We start from the raw sequence: 22,218 nt of genomic DNA, 5'->3' as shown, positions 1-22,218 counted from the left end.
GTTTTTTTTCATATAAAATTAATGTAATCTTAGTCTTAGATAAGTTTATCACTTAACCAAAGTGAAAATAGTAATAATAATAATATGCTTACGGAGCACCAACTAAAAGTTTGCTGATTTTCAATACAAATATCTCAAAAGACGTTTGAAGAGGTCGGTTAAAAAGACACCAAATAAATAAAAACGGAACAAACTACTACAGCGCCATCTACCTTAGAGTCTGAACTTTGTCCTTCGCCGATAAAAATTTTTTTATTTGCAATTTAAAATAGTGAAAATTAAATAAAACTAAAATGGGTAGACTCGCCCCGGTTTACGGTACGTTATTTCTATGTAGGTGTGACAAGAGTATCATTATCTTTTTTAGTTAACTTAAAAAGCGTAGTCTTATATTTATTATTAGCAAGTACGTAGTAATGTAATAGTAATAAGCTAAATATTCATTATTACATTACTACTGAGTTCACTTGATTATAAAAACTGTAAAAGACCAGAATTATCGTTCAAAATAAAAAATTTTACTTGTAAAACTTTTTCTACCTCAGAGTGTTTAAACACAACTTACATAACTATATAACTACTTTAACTATATATAACTATATAATTATATAATTACTACATAACTATATAATATATAATTACATAATTATATAACTATATAATTATATAATTTATAGATAGCATGTACGATATAAATGCATGCCACATTAGAAAAAACAATGAATTTACTGAAAAAAAGAAAGCATTTAAAATGACATCCACAAATCGAGGTGATCTTTAAAGGTAGCTTTTTAGGTTCAGAGATCATGTGTAAAATTTATTTTGCTTGTTTCTAATTAAATAAGCTATAAACTATTAAGAACCTCAATTTTTATCTTTAATATGACACCAAAATCTATTTACCTGTAGAGGAAAAGCAATGTTAGCTATAAAAGATTGCTTAAAATAAACTTTTCCTCCTCAATCGAAAATTTAAATATTTATTTTAAAACACAAAATCGAATAGATTAAATTTTGAAATCAGAATTATTATTCTATTTATACATTTTAAAAAAAATCTGTTCAAGCTCCTGAGAAATTCTATAATATGCAGGAATTATACAAATATTTCTTTTTTTATGATTAAAATTTTTGGCTGTGTAAAGCTCTAACCATAAATCATTTTAAATTTAGTTTTCAAGTATCTTTAAGATGATTTTTTCAACTGTATTCATAGTCACGAAATTTTTAAAGAAATTTTTCGCCATTTTCAATAATTTATACAGCCGTGACATGGACAATTTTTATTTATATTAGGTATCCTAATCAGAGTAACAAATTGATTAAGAGAGATTGTAATCTTGTAAACCATGGCTATACACGGGACAAAACTGTATAATTCTTATTAATGTTGGAAACAAAGCGAAAATCAAAAAAAAGATAAAAAACAAGGCTTTTTTGAAAGTGTATTGCTCGAAAACTATTTGCACTATTTTGTTAAAAATGTGTATGTAGCTTAAATTACTGTAACACTCTGCGCACTTTAGATCTTTCCATTCTCATTAAAATCTTAAAACCTGAAAATAATCTCTCCATTTTCATCAACCATTTCTCCATTTCATCGGTATTAGTAGAATTGTTTTTATATGAGCAAAACTATCTTAGAAAAAAACAGGTTTTATAAAAATTTTTGAAAAAAAAATTGCTTCGACAGAGATGGAAAAAAAATCCTTTAAAGGCTCAACATTTAACCACAACTGAACTATGAAAGCCATATTTTCAACATCAAACTATCATAACTGAAATGAGTAAGCCTTATACTAGAGCTTATCGTTAATATAACCAGAGTAAAAGCTTCGAATCCATCGAAAAAAGTTGTGTATTCAGCGAAAATTGACAAGTTTCTGATTTTATAACTTAAAATAACATCATCTGCAGAAATTAGAACTCTTAAGGTCAACCTCTTAAACTTTGAAGATTAAATTTTAGTACGCAAAATCCTCTTAATTAATTGACAAAAATTAATGAGAATTGCCCCTTTTTTTGTTTTCTGCATATTCAGTTTAATCATATTAACTTTCCATCATTTTTTTTATTGAAAATTCAAGCTTATATTTTTCAATCAAAAGATACTTTTATTGATTTGATAAATTTGTTTCAAAATTATACAAACGATAATTTTTGAATAACTCAATAACGCAAAAGAACGATCTTTTTTTTTCTGTTTTCTGTTGCATGAAATTTTTCAATTCATATTAGATGTTTTTTTCCTGCTGATTTCACTCTCCACACTACTGTTCTTCGATGACATTTTTAGTCTATTTTTCACGAAATCTACAAGTTTGTTGTTGTTTCTAATGCTACTTGCCATACTAGCAAGCCTGCTTGGTGAAACCGAGCAAATTTAAGGCAGAGTGTGCGTTTCTTGTTTTTCAGTGGTGCCATCCATGGTCAAGAATTCGACTTTCTGACACACCATACGTCACACCCGTTTATAGGGCTGACCTATTCATACATCCATTTATTCATTCACAGATCGTAATTTTGACCTGAATCAGAGACCGATCGATCTCCAATCCTGTACCCCCAGAGGTACTGATTTGTTATGGGAACATGGAGGACTTTTGAGACTCGACAGATATAACGTGCATCAGTCACTTTACTACACGGGGAGTCTTCGGCCGGCGGGGTTCAAACCCACGAACTCTCGGACATGGGCCCAGTGCCCTACCGACCAGGCTATCCCGGCCTTATCTGCAAGTTGAAAAACATCATGCGTAACAGGCGGTCCCATAAATGCTGCGACTAACTTCTAGAGAAGTTATGGCACAGCATAAGAATTAAAAATAAAATGTGTTCCGGGCAAGAGAAATGAATTAGTTTTATTCTTATTGGCGCGTTACTAGTGAACACTCTAGCCCGGAGATATCACGGGAGCGAGAAATAGAGGGCGAAACCTCACCCTGTCATTTTCACGGGAGCGAGATGGAAGGGGTTAAACTGTTACTCCCTATTATGATCTTAATTGGTCATTGTAGAGAAACGCTTCCAGCCAAGTACGACATTTCCTGATATTGGTTCCTAAGTAATTTTAATCTAATCATGATGATAACTTCCCCAGAAATTCTTTCCAACATTGAAAGAATTTAGTAATCAAGAACCGTTGTTTGCCAGCGAAATATAATGAGGAATTTCTTTTTTGTTTGGATACATTTGAAGTATTTTATACAAGAGTTTCAAATGTTTAAAGATTTGTCAACTATTTAACAATGTAGATAGCACATATTTTCTTATGTAGATATCATATTTTATAGAGTGAACATGATTTTAAAATTTGTTTCATTATTTTCTCAATTTTTTATAAATAACTTTAATCACATTCAGGGAAAATATAAGATCGTGTGATTATTTTATATAACTTTCTCTCGCAGGTAACAATAATAACTTGCATACAGATAAAAAATTGCAAAACATTTTTTTTTTTAAATATTTCGTAATGCAAGGAACTATAAATGTTAATATGACACTAATTTAAGTCGCAAAGTGCCAAACCAAAAATAACTTATTCGTAGAGACTTGGTTAAAATTCACTATGTTTTATTCCGCAGCAATCATGAAAAAATATTTATTTCAAAAGACTTTAAAAGTATTTGCATATATATATATATATATAAATGTGAAATATACCAGCATTTTAAAATCTGTGAAATGATTAATAATAAAAATCCATTGACACTTTGCGAAATATAATATAAGATTTCTATTGAATTTCTTTGAATTAGAAGCATTTTTCACAAGTTTACTGAAGTTTTGATTAGTTAACATTTTCGATTTTAACATGTAAAAATTTAGCCCACATTGGATAAATATTTACCCTACATGTCAAAAGCGAATATAATTTTCAAACATTTCCCAGTGTTTTACAACAATAAAAATCTTTGAAGTTTAATCTTGCTCTATGAAAAGATTGTTTTTTCTTATGGTTTTATTTAACTTTTTCTTGCAGTAAAAGACCAATCAGTTTATAGATTAAGCGTTTTTAAAAAAAGCTTATAAAAGTTGAGTTATATCAAGATAAAAATAGTTTTCGAGGCCAAAACCCGTAAAGCGCCAAATAAAAAATAATTCATTCCACGAGACTAAATTAAAACACGCAATATTTCACTTCAAACATGAAAGGATATTTCTTTCAAAAGCTATTAAAATATTTAAAAAAAAATGAAAAAAAAGTACTGAAAAGTTCTAAAAAAAATCAAAACATTTAATTCTTTGCGTACAGGCGGCGATCAATTTAAATCTTCCGCAGTTGAATACATAAAGAACATATCAATTCGTGCAAGTCATTTTTATTTGAAACTTCTAAAGTGTTTTTTTTTTCCTTTTTCGTTTCCCCAAATGTGTCGTCTTAAATTAAAATTATGACGTTAATTACCTCTATTGATTGCCTTTTTTACAATCAAAATTCAATTACGAGTCAGAGTTGCTAATAACTTTGACTGCAATGAATTATTGATGAAGTAAGTCGAACAGTTTAAGTAGTATTAATAACTCATTTCCTTCATTTCCCGGAAATAGTTTTTCGAACTGGGGAAAATGCCTTTTTATTGATTTAAGTTTTTCTTTCGGCAGAAATTCGATGTAATTAAACATATATATTATTGCTCTTTAGTATTATTTTTTAAGATTTTAACGTAGGAGAATTTTTTTTGCTGGGAAATAACACTCTTAATTATCTAGAAATTCGTTTTCATTTTTTCAAATATTAAGGAAAAACATAAAATGAATATTGAAAAACACCTTTTATAAGTAACAAAAAGAACTGAGCTAGCATTCTGAACATTTTAAATTTTTTTTTTGTTAAAAAAAAAATTACAAATAATTTTTCCGCTGTCTGAATAAGGCGGTTCGCTTAATTTAAATATGTTTCCTTTAAAAAAACACAATAAATAATCTATCATAGTCTTAACTAATACATTTATACTGAAGAAAATAACCCTTAAACATACAATAAAAATTAATCTCCTTGATATTCTGACAGCTTTTTTAGACATGTTTACTTTGAAAGACTGTTCTAGTTGATAAGCAGTCATTGTATATTTTTCTTAGAGATTAAAAATCAGGTGGCTTGTAGTCGAAATATATTGAAATCCGTATATCTTTCAGATATTACAAAATATTTTTTTAAATTGGCGAATTGATCGGCGAATATTTCTATACAACATTAAATAGGACTACTTTGAAATTAGCTTAGTATTTTTTCGTTTGCGTCGATAAATAAATCACACCATTAAATATTTTTTTTCATTAGAAAACCTATCTGAATTATTTTTGATGTTATATTATTTAATATGTTCTGATTTGTGTTTGCGTTCTATATGAAAAATAAAAGATAAGACTTATAATAAATTATTATAGTTGAAACTTTTTAACGAACAAAAAAAAACATGTTATTATTTATTTTGAAGCAGTTTATTGAAAAATACATTGAAAACATGAAGTTTTAAAATAATTTTATCCAAGCATGTAACCACAAAAAAATGAAGAAAAAATAATAATTCCACATTCAACTGAAATTGTATTTCTTCTAAGAATGCTTTTTGTGATTAAAAGTATTAAAATTAAAGCAGCATAGCCAGAAGATATTTTTAATTTTTCAAAAAATTTTCCATACCAACTAAGCAAATTTAATGGCGAATTTCCGTTATCTCGCTATCTCGATCAAAAACAACAATTTTAGATAATCACTGATTCTTTATGATCTTTTGTATGTTTTAAAGCAAAAAGCAACATGAATGGACCACAAATCAAAGTACATAAATTTACATACTATAGTTTCAACTCTATAAACAAGAACCTTCTTCAGTGTCTAAACTCCAAATGAAGGTAGAGAAGTAAAGAGGCAAACACGTGTGAAGGGATTTAACCAATAGGGACAGATGAATAAGTTTGAACAAGGAAATAACAATGAGGGGGAGATTGGAAACAGGTGTGAGATGATTTGGCAGGAAACCCCAGGGTGCAACAGATAAAATTAAAGTTGACTTCCAACTATTGGGAAATGGTGGGATACTTGAAAAATCATTAACGAAATTAATGGAATTTTTCAAAATATAGAATGACTCCCAAGAATCAAGTTTGGACGGTGAAGAGAAGTATTGAACGAATTTAATCAAGGAAAACTCAAACCTGGGATTTGAATTCCATCTGTGGCGAGTGATAGAAGATTGGTTAATGTCCTGATTTTTTACGCATTTTCGTTTTTTTTAAGTCGAAGTTTAAGGGTACGTAGTTTACCCTATACTTTTGCTTATATTTTATTAGTATTAGTCCAGCATACTCTATATGACTCCGTAGGTTCTGACACAATCTGATTGACTATATACTTTTCTTGCTTAAGTGTGACCAATAGGATATATCATATTTCATTTGTATAAGTCTAGCATATTCTATATGACTCCATAGGTTCTGATACAATCTGATTGACTATATACTTTTTTTCTGCTTAAGTGTGACCAATAGTGTTAAAATTCAAAAAACACAGCATAATCGGGAGATATGTATTTTTTAATTTCTAAACAATTTTCCATGATCTAAGTAAACTTAATGACACGTTTCCTTTATAGACTCTCGTTTAAACTGAAAACAATCATTCTAGATTACAACTGATCCTTCTTTTGAGCTATTGTATATTTTATTTGAATAAGTCTAACATATTTTCCATAGTTTCTGATACAATCCGATCGTTTATGTATTTAGTTTAAGTGTGACTTATTCTTCTGATTTCCATAGGTCCTGATCCATACTTAATGTATGCAAACAGAGCTGACATAAGGATAGTGTCACTATCGAGCATGGATCCACCATCAAAAGTATTAAGTGGTTTACAGAATGCCATAGCTGTCGATTTCCATTATGAAAGTGGACGCATATTTTGGTCCGATATAACTACCGATGTGATACGATCTGCATACTTTAATGGCTCAGGAGTGGCCGATGTGATTACCTATGGCCTAACAAGTCCTGCGGGTCTAGCTGTCCATTGGCCATTAGAGAAAATATTATGGACTGATTCAGGCACTTCAAGAATTGAAGTTGCAGCATTTGATGGGTCGATGAGGAGAGTTTTAATTTGGAAAAATTTGGAAAAACCGCGGGCTATAGTAGTTAACCCGGAAGAAGGGTAAGTATACAAGCTGTTTCATTATGACTATTGTTATTATGCATGTTCAGAATTTTTGACAGAAAAAAAGGAAGTAGAGCCGCGATGGCTCAGGGGATAGAGCGTTCACCTCCCAATGAGGCGAACCGGGTTCGAATCCCAGTTGATACAAATTCCGCATCCGGCTTGCATCGACCACAGTGCTGACGTGAAATATCCTCTGTGGTAGACGGATCATGGGTTAGACTCCCCTTGCCGTCAGGCTAACCCTGGGAGGTTCTCGCGGTCTTCCTCTCCATGTAACGCAAATACGGGTTAGCTTCATCAAAAAGTCCTCCAAGAAGGCAAATTTCCCTCAATACTCGATCCAGGAGTTTCCTTGTCTTCTGGATTAGGTTCAAAATTACAAGGCTATGGAGTTGAAAATTAGTAGTCGTAAAACCCATAAAATGGGTTGAGTTGTTCATCTACGGGTATATAAAAAAAGGAAGTAAAAAAAAACACATTCACACATTAGGAGTAACAAAATATTTACTCAAGCAAAGAAAAACTGAAAAGGCCCACTTAAACTCCAACGAAACTACAGAGAAAGGTGGATTTGAAAATACAATCTGTTTGTTTGCTGGAGAGGAGTTATAAAGTGGTTATTAAAAATACATTAAGATGAATAATATTAAGTTGACCAATCTTACAAATTTTGATGTTTTTCATCTTTGTGATTCGTTAAATTTCGTTAGCTTGCTTGTTTCTCCCTCGTTCACATACTAATTTGTGACCTCCATAATGTATATATTTTTTATTTCGTACATGGTAAGGATTTTAAAAATATATATTAAGAGCACTGGCTAGGAATTTTTTATCATTCTTTTTGATATCTGTTGCTTGTTCAACTTTAGAATCTTAAAATTGGTAAATTTGTATTTTGTGGCGTCGTATAAGATAACAGCCATAATGTATTTAATCTTTGTAAATGGAAAACAATTTTGTCTATCTCATGTATAATGGGATTTTTAAAAAACTTATAATTAATGTCGCTTATTCAAAAAATATATAATATTAAAAATATTTTAGGAATATTTATCTTCATAATCAACTTAAATTATGTGCATATGTAAAGGCACTTGTAAAAATATAAGAGATGTAAGCTGCTTCCTAAACACTTAATGATTCTGTACGAGTTTATGATAGATAAAGAAGCACCATTACATCAGTATTTAAGATTTTAGAATTTAAATGGGGTCTGGTTGGTAGGGCATTGGGCCCATGTCCAAGAGGTCGTGAGTTCGTTCCCTGCCAACGAAGATTCCCCTGGCAGTAAACGATGACTGATGCACGTCAAATCTGTCAGGTCACAAAGTCCCATAAGTTCTTATAACAAATCAATACCTCTGGTAGTACTGAATTGGGTATGGATAGTTCTCTTGTCAAAATTACGATCTGTGGATGAATAAATGGGTCCACCCTCTAAATCGGACTGTGTCGTGTGTCTAGCTGAAGTCGTATTCTTGGCTATAGATGGCGCCACTGAAAGACAAGAAACGCACCCTCTGCCTTAAATTCGATTTAGCCAAGCAAGCTTCTTGGTATTGGCAAGTGGCATTAGAAACAACAATAACAGCAGCAGATTTTTGATTTTTCAGAAACTAGTTTCAAAAAGATTATAATTTTTAATAAAGTAAATAAGTGTACATTTTTCATTTTTTTAATGACTTTAGAACACTCTACTGGACTGATTGGGGAAGTCGACCCAGAATAGAAAAGGCTATGCTGGACGGAAGTGAAAGGAAAGCTATTGTGGATACTTCTCTGTTTTGGCCGAATGGTTTAACAATAGATTATCCATCTCAAAGATTATATTGGGCTGATGCTAAGCATCATGTCATTGAGACTTCAGCCTTAGATGGAAGTGGACGAAAAAGAGTTATTGAGAAAGGTGAGTTATGGAATAAAAGCGTTTTAATTAAGATTGACAATTAAATCAGATTGACGAATTTTTAAAAACGTATTGCAAAGAAAAAGTTGAGGATAAATTCGTGTTACATAGCATAAATTCTTCTTCAAGCGTTCATTTTAGTTCAATTTTTTTAAACAGATAACGTTGCAGAAAGTGAACTTGTTATTCAAAGAAAAATTACTTTAAGAGTTTTAAAGGATTAAATTCTTATTCCAATATTTTCGTAAAATCAACCATCCTTCTCAATATCATACTCGTTGTGATTTGAGGAGTTGTGATTTCAACTATATTTTTCTTTTATTTATGGTTTTATTGTTTGCAATGTGATCTGTTCAAACAATTTTGAACGAAAACTAGGAGCTAGAACAGGAAATATGTCTGCTCTAGAAGTTTCTTATTTATTTTAGATTTTCATGAGATTTATTAACTTCAAGTGAATGCGAGTTCCAAAACTTCATGGCACCCTACTAATATTCATCGATGTTGTTGTTTCAGCCTTAGTTAATATAAAATTTGAATGACTTGTTGATTTCCTTATTACGAGTTAGTATTTTCTTTAAAGTTTTGTTTGATATAGCCGACACTCACTAATGTTTGTTTTTTTCATATCAAACTTTACCTTCAATATAATCTATAGTTTTCATCAGTTTATATAAAAAAAATACCGTAAACATTCATTACGCTGTTGAGTATAATTAATACTATATTGTAATTCCCCGTTTGTGAAAACTTTCAATTTTTTTAAAATTTCTAGCAACAGCACTTGATGTGTACATCATTCGGCTGGAGTGTAAAAACACTACGCACAGACCCATAAGGAATTACAAATAAGTAAAAAAATTAAAAGCAGTAAAACATTCGAAATACAAACATAATTAGAACAAAGAAACATTAAATAGAATATCAACAATCGAAATATAAACAGAAAATCAGTCAGTCAGCAGTGCCTGCAACTGTTCTCTAGCATTCCAGTATATGCATAGATGTTTCCAGTAACTGCGGGGCAAATCCCCAAATGCTCAGCATTCACTGGGAAGTCATTCCCTCACAAGACACAGTTTGGAAAGACTTTAAGTCTATGGAAGTGGGCGGCGAGGCAGCCGTGTCTGGCTTACAACCTAAAAGCAGCAACAGCATTGCGACCCGGGAGATCAGGGATCTTATTCAGAGTCTCCTTTCAGACCTTGTCACCAATTTGTTCATTTAAATTGTTTTTATAACTCTTATTTAGCGTGTTTTTAATGATTCTATTTATGAAAGAGTTTGGAATTTCTCTTTGGGAGCTCTGTAAAGTACCAGTTCCTTTTTTTAACTAGCAGATCTGCCATCTCGTTTCCATAGATATTACCGTGAGAAGAAGATACCCATTGTAACACAATATTCTTCTGTAAGGACAAAAGTAGCCTAAAATTCTCCTTACAGCTTTTAATTCCAAGAGAGTCTGAAAAATCAACAGATGTTACTGATTGGATTGCCAAGATGGAGTTGGCAAATATAACGACATTCTCTATGTCATCCATTCTTGATAATAGTTGTTTAGAAGTAGTTATGTAAACTGTAACTCTTTATTCGGAAATCATAAAGTTTTCAACTAAATTCAATAAGTTATAGACTAAATAACCTATAAAATATGCATAGGAAATATATATATATGTAAGAGCAAGCCGAATTGCATCATCTGTCATCATTTCATTATCTTTCTCGTTGTAAGGCGCCAGAATCTCCAGAAGGGAAACCCCCGGTATCCACGGTGCCATCGAGTCTAGACGGGAAAAGTCTCAAATTTTCAATTAACTCTAACTTTTTTCCGTAGAACAATCTAATTTCGCATTCATACTTGATCCGGCACTGCGTGTAGGCAGCTATCACCAGTCATGATATCACTGTCGAACTCATTTCCTTTTTTTCTCCATTAAATGTTAAGTTTGATTATTGATCTATTGTTATTATTTCCTCCTATGCCCCATAAACTCCTACATGTATATATTGTATATATATATATATATTATATAATGTTTTATTACCGATACAAACGAAATTGCAGTCATTCAGACATTCAGATTAATTTCAATCTAAAAATGTCTATTTTTTCAATCAGACTTGCATAAGGAAGCATACTTATTGCCCAGCGCAATATAGTAACTAAATCAAAGCTCTTTTAATATTTCTTACATAAATGTTATTTATTGCGCCTTCCTTTAAGTGTAATTACACATCACAAAACATAAAATTAATGTCAGATTTTCTGTCACTATAAACATTTCTTCCCCCTTTCTGTGTTTCTCAAACATCGCACAAAATAACCTCAGAGAGAGAGAGAGTGGTTGTTCACGAGGATAGAGAAATAAAGCTCAAATCTTCACCAAGAAATAAAGCTCAAAATTAATGGAGCAATAAGTCGCGCAATAAAGGACCGCTCTCAGAGTTGTGTTTTGGCAGATCTTTTCTCATTCATCTTGCAATAGTAATATAAATCTCCCAAAATTTGAAAAACCAATGTAGCTGAACTTCTATCTCAGCAATTACTATAACCTCAGAGGTGTGGGTGACGGAAGTGGGCAAGTACCAGAGCTAGAAAATATTGCCCGCAACATAAGGTCCTTTTTATACCCCCTCCCCCTTTACCACTTGCTGTCGGAAGTAAACCTACCTTTCCCACCGGAAAAAGCAATTTCCTACGCTGTTCTCCTACAATAACGATTTTACCCACATTCTAAAAGTCATTTCAAACCATAAAATAAATTTTAACTCTCGTTTAATATATAAAAATCGAAGGAAAAAGTACATAAAATATTTTAGTTTAATGTACCTTTTCCCTTGTCATGTGTTCAGAGGAGTCTTTTATTGATGTTTTAGGGCAAATAGTCATATTTTAATGTCGAAGATGGATTTTTTTTTTTTTGAATCAATCGGAAAAAAAGTTCATTTTTAGCCTTTATAGAAAAGAAAAAATTGCAAAAAAATGAAGAGCTATAATTGGAAACACATCGTATTCATTAAAGTGTTAAAATTGTTTTCAAATGCAATTGATGCATGTAAAAGTTTCATAATTGAAAAAAAATGTGCCATCAAACGTCTGCAACTGCTCTAAGTTTGCTAATTGAAAAGAATTTTTTCTTTTTAATTTAATGACGTAATATATAAAAAAATATTCCCTTGTATTTGTTTACATTGTGATTAAACTGCAATTTTTTTTCTATCCATTAAATTTCTATATTTATTGATTTTACTTTTCAAATATTTTTATTTATATTCAAGTAAAATAACTTTAGTTAATAAGTTTATTTTAAAATATACATTGCCAATCATTTAATCACTTGAATATTGTGAGCGCAACATTTTTGTTAATTATCAAAACAGTGTATTTATAATATTTGCTTTATCTAGCAGTTTTAAATCTACAGCCAAATAAATAAAAAAGCTTTTTAATTTTTTTTAAAACTTTTTTTTCTTTAATTAGAAAGCATGTTTGAAAGAAACTTGTTTTGTTTAAAAAATAAAATAGAACCAAATTTTTTAAGAAGTGAATGACAAAACAAAGGGTCCTTTAAAATTATTACTTTAAATTACCTCACAGTGTTCAACGAAAAAATTCAAAAAATTTCATACATACATTAAATTGAGATTTGATCAATAATGATTTATTAAACTTTCTAACTATATATAAAAAACAGCATTAGAGAACAAATAAAGATTCTTTTCAAACTAATAATTTTAAGTGTATACTCTCTTATTATTAGTATCATAATAATTGTTATATTCCAGATTTTTTGTTATTTTTATTCTAAAATGATAATTTTCCTAATTGGGATTTTTATTTGTACAATGATCGATAAAAGTATATATCTTTCATCAACCAATTTTTCAATAACTAGTTTCATAGTAGCAGATAGTTTTTGACGTAAAGTAAAAATTATATATTTTGATGCTTTATTTTTAATTGCATTTAAAATAATGCATTTAAGAATAATTTTAATTTATTTAAAGGTAGCGGTAGTAAATCTTGACAATTTTGAGCAATTTTAATAATTTTAAGTTACGCTTTGACTATACCAATTATTTTGTTGTAGATTGAATATAACAAATTCACCTAAGGTATTATGTTTCTAAAGAAATGTGAATGAATGTATTTTTTCTTTAATTGTTTTCCATTGTTTTTATTCTTTTTTTATTTTTATAAATGTTAATATATCACAATTATTTCAAGTGTAGTTGTCAGTTGATTTATTAATTTCAGAATTAAAACGATAAAAATTCCTTTGATTAATCTTATATGAAAAAAATCCTCAAATTTAAATAATGTTTATCATTTAATTCATCTCCCAAATCTTATCTTTTCTTAGTTAATATTCTAATGCACAAAACTAATTTGGTAAAAGTGTTTTTCGTTTTGGTTCTTAACCAATTAAAATTCTGCAAAGAAAAGATGTCAAAGGTTAATTAGAAGTTATGAGAAAGTGGCAAAATAACTATTTTAGTTGTTGACACGACGAGAAATTTTTTTGGAAACAATTGCTTTCTAATCACTTATAATTTTATACTAAAAATATAAAATTTTATTTATTATAGTTTTATTTGTTATTGAAGTCCATATATTTAAGCAAGATGAAAAAATGTTTTAAATCATCCAAATCATAAAGTATAATTTCTTTTGTACTTTATATTAATCGTTTGAAGATTTTATCAAAACTCTCTTGAACATTAATGCTAGGTTAACATTAGATACCATCGTTTCTTTCCTTCAAATCATTATCGTATCAATATTTATTTCAAAACGTTAAACATGATTTTATATTGATAAGAAAAGTGCAGGGTTGCACTTTTTTTCTCAAAATGTAAAAATGTCACCCAACAGTTTAGAATTGGATTATTACATTTAAAAATTAATATTTTTATTCGAACTAAATTTGTTTTGTTATATTTAACACTGTTGGATATTTTGGAACGATTTGAGCCATGAACATATATTCAAATTTTGCTTCAATCTTAATATTAATTTGAACCACAATGAAGAGATTTGGCAATGCATTATGAATTCTCTCAACGCGAACACAAACTCTATTTGAGCTTTATTGAACATACATCGTGAAATTTAAAATATGTTGTGATTTAAAGAATGGATGTTAGGATTTAACGCTGAACTGGTGTTACACTATATGATGTCATTTCAAAAACTGTTATACGGATAGTCAAGTGATTTTTACAAATTTATTTCTGAAAATAAATTTTAATTTCTTTCAAATAAACTGTATTAAATAATTATAACCCCCGAAGTTTTTTTAAGGTCCCTTAGGAAAACAAAACTATGACTCAAAAGACCTCTTACAAATCTTATAAAAATTAATTTTCCGTCAAATTGGCTAAAATGTTTAGTTCAACACTTCTTATATCAAAAGCTCGTATTGAAAAAATGTCCAAAAATTTATGGTTTCCGAGATGCGAAGCTTCAAACATAAATAAAAATTCTCAACTCTCTAATACCGTCACAGTATTAGCATTCCCTTACAATAAATTAATTTGTTTTTGAGGTTGATGTAAAAAAATGCACCTGAAGTAGAAAATGAGGTTATGTTTCGTACCAAAAATAACCTCATTAATCAACCTCAATTTTAACCTCATTTACTCCTCACAAAATCAACCTTATATATAACTCAGAAATAATTTTAGTTTATATCGGGGGAAATTACTCACACCTCAAATATACGCATTGTCTTGAAATGCAGAAAAAATAATTCCGCACATCTCAAAAATAACTTCCTTATACTGGTTGGTCTAAAATAGATTTCCATCAACCTCAAAACAACCTCAAGTGTGAATAAGAAAAAATTTCATACACTTTGATTATACATCTTGGGAGGTTGTTTTTTAAATCTACTTCGAATAAACCTCAAATCAACTTTGACACCTCAAAGCAACCTCAAAAATGCCTTAATTTTTCGCAAGGGTTAACCAATATAAAACACGTGGAAGTTGTCGGATTGGATTTTACATATGTTATAGCCCTTAAATAAGTAGCTAGCGTTAGCCCACTAAATTATAACCCAGGGCTCGAAAAACAGCCCGTCCGCCCGTCCTCGGCGGTCAAAAATTTCCCGCGAACAACGAATTTCTGGAATCAGACGTCCGCGCGGACGGCCATTTTCCCGTTAGTATTCGTGATACACTTTCAATTTTTGTTATCTTACACGAGTCTAGCACCTTACTTCTAAAATTACCCTCTAGTCTAGAAATACCGTACAGCAACGTACTGTGCATGGTGGATTGATGTTTTTTCCGTCTGGGAGTACTGCAGCAGTTGAAAGGGACTTTTCAGCAATGAACTTACAAAAAAACACATTACATAGGCGTTAAACGCAATTATGAACATCCTCTTAAATGGAAAACCCCTTTCAGATTTCTGTGCAGAAACCTCTGTAAATCATTGGCTTGATTGTGTTGTTGTTGTTGTTGTTGTTGTTCATTTACGTCGCACTAGAGCTGCACAATGGGCTATTGGCGACGGTCTGGGAAACATCCCTGAGGATGATCCGAAGACATACCATCACAATTTTGATCCTCTGCAGAGGGGATGGCACCCCCGCTTCGGTAGCCCGACGACCTGCACGCGAAGTCGAGCACTTTACGGTAGAACAGTTTAACGAGGACCAATACCGCACACCCTCGTTCCCTACGCAGGCTGATCCAAGTGGTCACCCACCCGCACACTGACCGCAGCCAGTGATGCTTGACTTCGGTGATCTGATGGGAACCGTGTCTTAACGATCAGTCCACTGCGGGACGGCTTGATTGTGGAACTGGCAAACGTCATATTTGATTTAAATTATTTCATAAAAGAAATGCTAGGTTTTACTATTAGTAACCTAGTATTGCTTTTATTACTGTAGAATATAATACTAGTATGTACTAATTCATTGTGTGATTTATATAAATGTTTGTAATAAATAAGAAAAAATAATATTTTTATTTATTTAGAAGCGACGGGTTAGTTTCAAAAGAGGACGGGTTCATTGTTGGACAAGCCGTCCTCAGGGACGGGTAAAATTTCTGAGTTTTTTCGAGCCCTGTTATAACCAATATTTTCAGATATAGTAGCTAGCTACGCTCACTTGACACACCTTTCACCACAGTGATCGTTGCTGCCCGTGATTTTGTTGGTCATAAGATATATGACCCCACATCTTATGTTTGAGGCTCCGTATTTTGGAAACTATCCATTTTCGCACTTTGCATCAATACGAACTTTTGATCAGAAAATTTAAATGCTTTGAACCACAACATATTAAATTTTCAGCCAATTTGACAAGGAATTAATTTCCATAAGATTTGGACGGGGTCCTTTCGGTTTCCTCAGTTGTGTTATTGACCTTTATCAACATGCATTCTTAGAGTGATTAAAAAAACTATATTCTCTTTCTGAAATCATCTGCTTGAAATAATAATATTACTGCTAAACTATAGAGTTACCATCCACTTTAGAAATGACATCATTTGGATTTTCCCTGCCAAATTCAAACGCCTGATGGCAACCTTGATACAAAATTTAAAGCAGCAATTTTTCATTTTTTCAAATTGAGTAGTCTTTTCTTTATAGTTCAATAAAAGTATTGCGTAATCAAGTTTTAAAAGTACTATAAGATCGTTCGACTTAGCACAGCATGCACCCACAGCACGCTCTAGAACTTATAACAGAGTCGAGGTGGCTGAAGGGATAGAGCACTCACTTCCTAGTGATGTGACTCAGGCTCAAATCTCAACGTTGAGTGATGGATAAGAATTTTGCTCATGGTTCACACCGACCACAGTGAGGTGAAGGGATCATGGGTTAAAATCCTCTTGCAGTCGGGCTGACTGTGAGAGATTTACTTCTCCATATATAGAAATAGTCAGTAAGTTCCATCAAAAAATTCCTACACGAAGGCTAGTTTGTCCTAGTTCCTGATCCAGGATTTCCCTTGTCTGCTAGATTGGGTTCAAATTTACAAGGCTTCAGAGTGGAACATTAATGGTTGTGAATTCAATATTGGGTTAGCTGTTTAACGTCGGTTATAAAATATAAAACTTATAACAGTGAAATATATCTTTGAAAATGGACCAGTGAAATACATTTTTGACATTTTACAAATATTTAATATCCATTAAAATTACTATTACTCGTACTTTTATAGGCTCACTGCGAAAACTATACTTTTATATTCAAAGTTCAATTTCAGAAGTTATATGAATGGTTATAAATAAGTATTACCGACAGATTAAAAAAAAAGCATTTTTGAGGAATTCTCTATTTAAAGTAAAAATATTACTGAGAATATAGGTTTATTATACCCCTTGGCCATAACGTCACTTGGATTTTCTCTGTCAAACTCCGACTCTGGGTCCTTCACAGGACTTTAAAACAACTTTTTTTTTCCTCTTCATTTTTTTCAGATCATAAATGACAACCTACATAATTGATCATCCTGAGGCTATGCGGTCAAAACGCTTTCTTCACCGTTTTCCCTACATTTTTTCTCTCATTTTCTCCACATTTTCAAAGCAGGGCTATCTGGGAGCCCATCAATTTTAGAGTCCATTTTTTATTCTTTTTTGATGTGGTTCTTATAATACATTTCTGTAACCGCCTTGACGGTTGAAAAATTCCATTTTTCAGTTGTGTCACTAAAGTTCTTATGATGGACTTCTGTTGCTATGGGGGGTAGGGGCTGAAGAGACATCACTGCACCCCTGACGAACCCCAGAAGGCTGACTTAAGTTTCAGATGAATGACTTGGAAGAATTTTATGAGGAAGTGACTGACTTAGAATATGTAGGGGAGTAGGAAGGAAAGAGTGATTTAAAGTAGAATGGTTATTTCTTCGTATTATTTGCTTTTGAAATATGTCATATTAAATCACTAAAGATGATAGAGTATTTAAAAATTATATTTTGACAATTCAGCACAATATTTTGCAGAAAATATATTTTTAAATGCTTTAAATCAGGTTTATTTTACAAGCCATCCGGTTGTTTTTACTTTTTAGATTACACTGGAAAGCAACTTTTTTGTTACACTTATACAAATACTTGCAATTGTCTAATATGGGTGCGGAGATTTCAAATCCGAAATTTGTTTTATTTTTAAATCTAATTTTTTTAAATGACATTTTATAACATTTTTAACTAGTTTAAAAACATTATGTATAACGTAGGATGTAGAAGAGTTAGAGCATAACATCAGGATTAAAACTGCAAATTAATTATTCTATTTTTCATTTAATAATCATCTATTTTTCATTTAATATTCTATTTTTCATTTAATAATTTCATTAATTTTAGGGTCTATTTTTCATTTAATGTTCATAATAGAGAAGCGCCTCTAACAGTGTATGTCATCATTTCTAAGCATGAGTTCCTATGCAATTTTAATCCTGATGATGTGCCCTAACACTCTGCAAGTTTGTCGTAACATGTATGAGAACCCCTGTAATATATAATGCTTATAAATTTGTACATTTTTACAAAAAATATACTAAAAATATCATTTAAAAAATGGGACTTGGAAAGAGGAACCAAATACATGTTTGAAATAAGTGATACGAACGTATATGATATCAGTTTAATAGTCTAATGCAACAGTAAACAAACAAGAAAAATATTTCCCCAGTGTTATTCATGAAATTTGGAATCGCAAATTCTGATCAAACAAAAAGCGTCAGTTCTTGCAGCTAAATATGACTTTTTACGCCCCATAAAACTTTCTCTCCCTGAATTGCGTTTATATTATGCGCTAATGATTGTTTAGTGCTAACCAATGTAATGATATTTTTTATTATAAATTCGTCAAATTGTAGCTAAACGAGATTTTAAACTGGTTGCTTTGCTTCGGAAGATAATAATTTAATTCACAACAGCAAACAACTTACTTTCTTATGCCTTTAACTTATTACCTCTTTATATCTCAAAACGACAGCGTACCGAGAGCAAAGTCGCCTTTGAATTCTTACTCAGAATAATCATGTTTTCTAAGATAATCCTCTGATTCAGGGGAATTTTCCGATAAAGTACTTATAGGCTAATGTAAATGTATTGTGTATACAAGTGTAAATATCTGCTATTTTGTAAAATTGCTGTTCGTTATAATTGCTGTGAACAGAGTGCTTCAAAATAACGTGGCTAAAAATAAAGTGCAAAGTATTCATAACCAAAAATCATACATCCCACCAGAACTTAGCATTACTAATACTATCATCGGATACTGGAGAGGGTTGGGAAATAAACTTAATATGGATAACAATAATCAATCACATAATCAATCTTAATCTTTTTATTTATATTGTATTTTCTTACACGTTACACATTTACGATCAATACTGCAATAAAAGATACTCAAAGTGTGTCGATGGATACTCAAATTTAATCAACGCCGTATGGAATGGCCCATCTTCTCAAACATGCAAGCTCTGATTAAAAACTTCATTCTCTTCAAAAAGTTTTTAAATAGGAGATGACAGTCGACATGTTTCAAACGTTCAAGAACATATAATTGGAAAATAGGTGAAAAACTGAATTCATATCAGCATTCATACGAATACTGATTTTCCTTTTAGCGACATTAGTTCCTCACACCTACAAGGGTCGACTTTAAGGTCCCGCAGTGGACTGATCGTTAAGACACGGTTCCCAGCAGATCACCGAAGTCAAGCATCACTGGCTGCGGTCAGTGTGCGGGTGGGTGACCACTTGCGGTATGGTCCTCGGTATGGGTCCTCGTTAAACTGTGCTACCGTAAAGTGCTCGACTTCGCGCGCAGGTCGTCGGGCTACCGAAGCGGGGGTGCCATCCCCTCCGCAGAGGATCAAAATTGTGATGGCATGTCTTCGGATCATCCTCCGGGATGTTTCCCAGACCGTCGCCAATAGCCCATTGTACAGCTCTAGTGCGGCGTAAATTAACAACAACACCAACAACAACAGTTCCTCACCTCCTCTCCATAACACATGCAAATGCATTTTACCCCGATTTTCTCCTATTAGCCACTGTGGTTTTTCTTGCTCTGTTTCTCATATTTTTTCTCTCTCGGCTACTGTGGATTTTCTATTTTTTTTTTCTCACCTCTACTTTTCAATTTTTCGTTTTAAATTTCATATCACTTTTGTTTCTTCGCATTCACGTCTGACAAGTCTTAAAATTGGTCGACTGTTTTTCAACGCTTGAAACATCTCGACCGTTACTTCCTATTTATATATATTTGAAGCGACTTAAGTTTTTAATCGGCTAATTACTTATAGTAACCGCTTATAATGTCCCTTGGCAGATAGAATACGATCCAATGTTCCTATTTTGATGGGTTTCTTTGCTTGTATTTGAACCTTTTTTGTTTCATTTTGGCGACATAATTGTAACGTACCGTGTATGTGATCATCAATATGACTGATAACTCACATGAATAATTGAAAAATATTCATTTCGGCTTTTTCATATACGTATGTCGTGCCGTTTTGGCTCATTTATATAAATGATTTTTAATTATAATAAGTATATTTTTGTATTTTGAATTTTTTATTAGAATTGCCTCATCCCTTTGCCATAACTGTGTTTGAAGATCATTTATTTTGGACTGACTGGCAAACTAAAAGTATTCATCGGGCGAATAAGTTCACGGGGAGAAATGCAACTACGCTTCATACTAAACTGCATTTTCCTATGGACATTATAGTTGTGCATCCGTTAAGACAACCCGCAGGTAATAAAAATGATTGAAATTTTATAAATATATTATGCTGCATATTTTGTTTAGCCCATAATTTGAAAGCCACAATTTAAATTAGTTAGCTGCCTAGAATATTTGCTGAGATTTCAGATGCATTTATTAGTTATATTTAAATAATAGTAAAAAGAAACAATTATAGTCTGGCGGATATGAGTAATGATAAGAGGTTCAGTGAGAATCTATAGATGCAAATACAGGGGTTGGACAAAATAATGGAAACACTTCTATGTTAGCACATTTTTTGAACTTTCTCAAAAAATACTTAGGGAATTATTTTATAAATTTAGAAATGTTTTAGGATGTGCGATTTCTCATTCTTATCAATAAAGTTCAAAGCTTTCGGAGGTTTGAGGATGTGACAATAAATTCAGAGCAAAAAAAAAGGCGTTTTTGAACACCCTTTGCCAAAACATGTAACATTAAATTTGTAACTTGCAGCAATTATTCTGATCATCATACGTAAGAATTGCACAAAATTTTGCAAAACTAGCGTAAATATTAATGGAGATTTGGACATTTTTATAAAAAACTATGTTTTTCGTCTTACCCTTTTTTTGCTATAACTTTAAAGCATTCAATAAAATTGAACAAAATTTTTGGAGAAATTTAAAATTCACAAAATTTTTGCTTCGAAATTTGAGAAAAAATTGCTTACAACTAAGTGATAAGTAACTAGTAGAAAAATAGTTATTTTATACTGCACTAGCGTGTGAAAAATGTAAATTTGTTTTTTCTAATTTTGAAGTAAATTGTGTTTGGCAACTATAAAAAAATCCGATTTGAATATCTTAAAAATTTTAAAAAATTCAAACAATTTTCTAAGTAGCTTTCGTACTTTTCAAAAGAAAGCTCAAAATGATAAGGGGTTTTCTACAAATTTTATTTTGTACTATTAAACAAGATTTATTAAATATGACATCGGTTTCGTTGGGAATCATTCCCAATAAAAGTTTTTTGCATGTCTAAAATAAGTGTAGATTAAGTATAAAATTATTTTCCTTACTTGCCCCCCCCCCTTGTATTTTAAAATTCGTTCCCAAGAATGTCAACAATTTTTAATTAGGAAACACAGCAAATATGGGTACAAAATTAAAAACAAGTTACATTTTGTTGCATATTTTAACACTTTTTTAATGTACTGTACTTAAGTTTTCAAAAAATCCAATTAAATGTCCTTTATTTTTAAATGGTTTTCAATATAGTCATTAATTTTCAGTAGTGAAGTATTTAAATTACTAAAACGATTAAGATTTTAGTCATTAGCTTTTGAAATTTTGGGCAGAACAGTATGCGTTTTTTAATTTTATTTTATTTGCAAAAGCAGTTACGGAATAAGCTCAACGATGTCGAATGTTTTTCTTTATGTATATATATACATAT

At 31.2% G+C, this 22,218-nt stretch overlaps 1 protein-coding gene across 1 annotated transcript in view; it reads left to right on the top strand.

The window, feature by feature from the left end:
* The window catches only part of LOC122271649 (low-density lipoprotein receptor-related protein 4), a 397,919-nt gene that overhangs the window by 281,795 nt on the left and 93,906 nt on the right, over nt 1-22,218 (top strand). The window contains exons 12-14 of the mRNA XM_043053650.2: nt 6,769-7,159; nt 8,854-9,071; nt 20,635-20,811. Of these exons, the coding sequence (XP_042909584.1) occupies nt 6,769-7,159; nt 8,854-9,071; nt 20,635-20,811 (786 nt within the window). The remainder of the gene's footprint in view (nt 1-6,768; nt 7,160-8,853; nt 9,072-20,634; nt 20,812-22,218) is intronic.

Source organism: Parasteatoda tepidariorum, chromosome 8 (genome assembly GCF_043381705.1).
Source record: "Parasteatoda tepidariorum isolate YZ-2023 chromosome 8, CAS_Ptep_4.0, whole genome shotgun sequence".
Taxonomy (NCBI): domain Eukaryota; kingdom Metazoa; phylum Arthropoda; class Arachnida; order Araneae; family Theridiidae; genus Parasteatoda; species Parasteatoda tepidariorum.
Note: the sequence above shows the minus strand (reverse complement) of the source record. Positions and strands in the feature narration are given on the sequence as shown.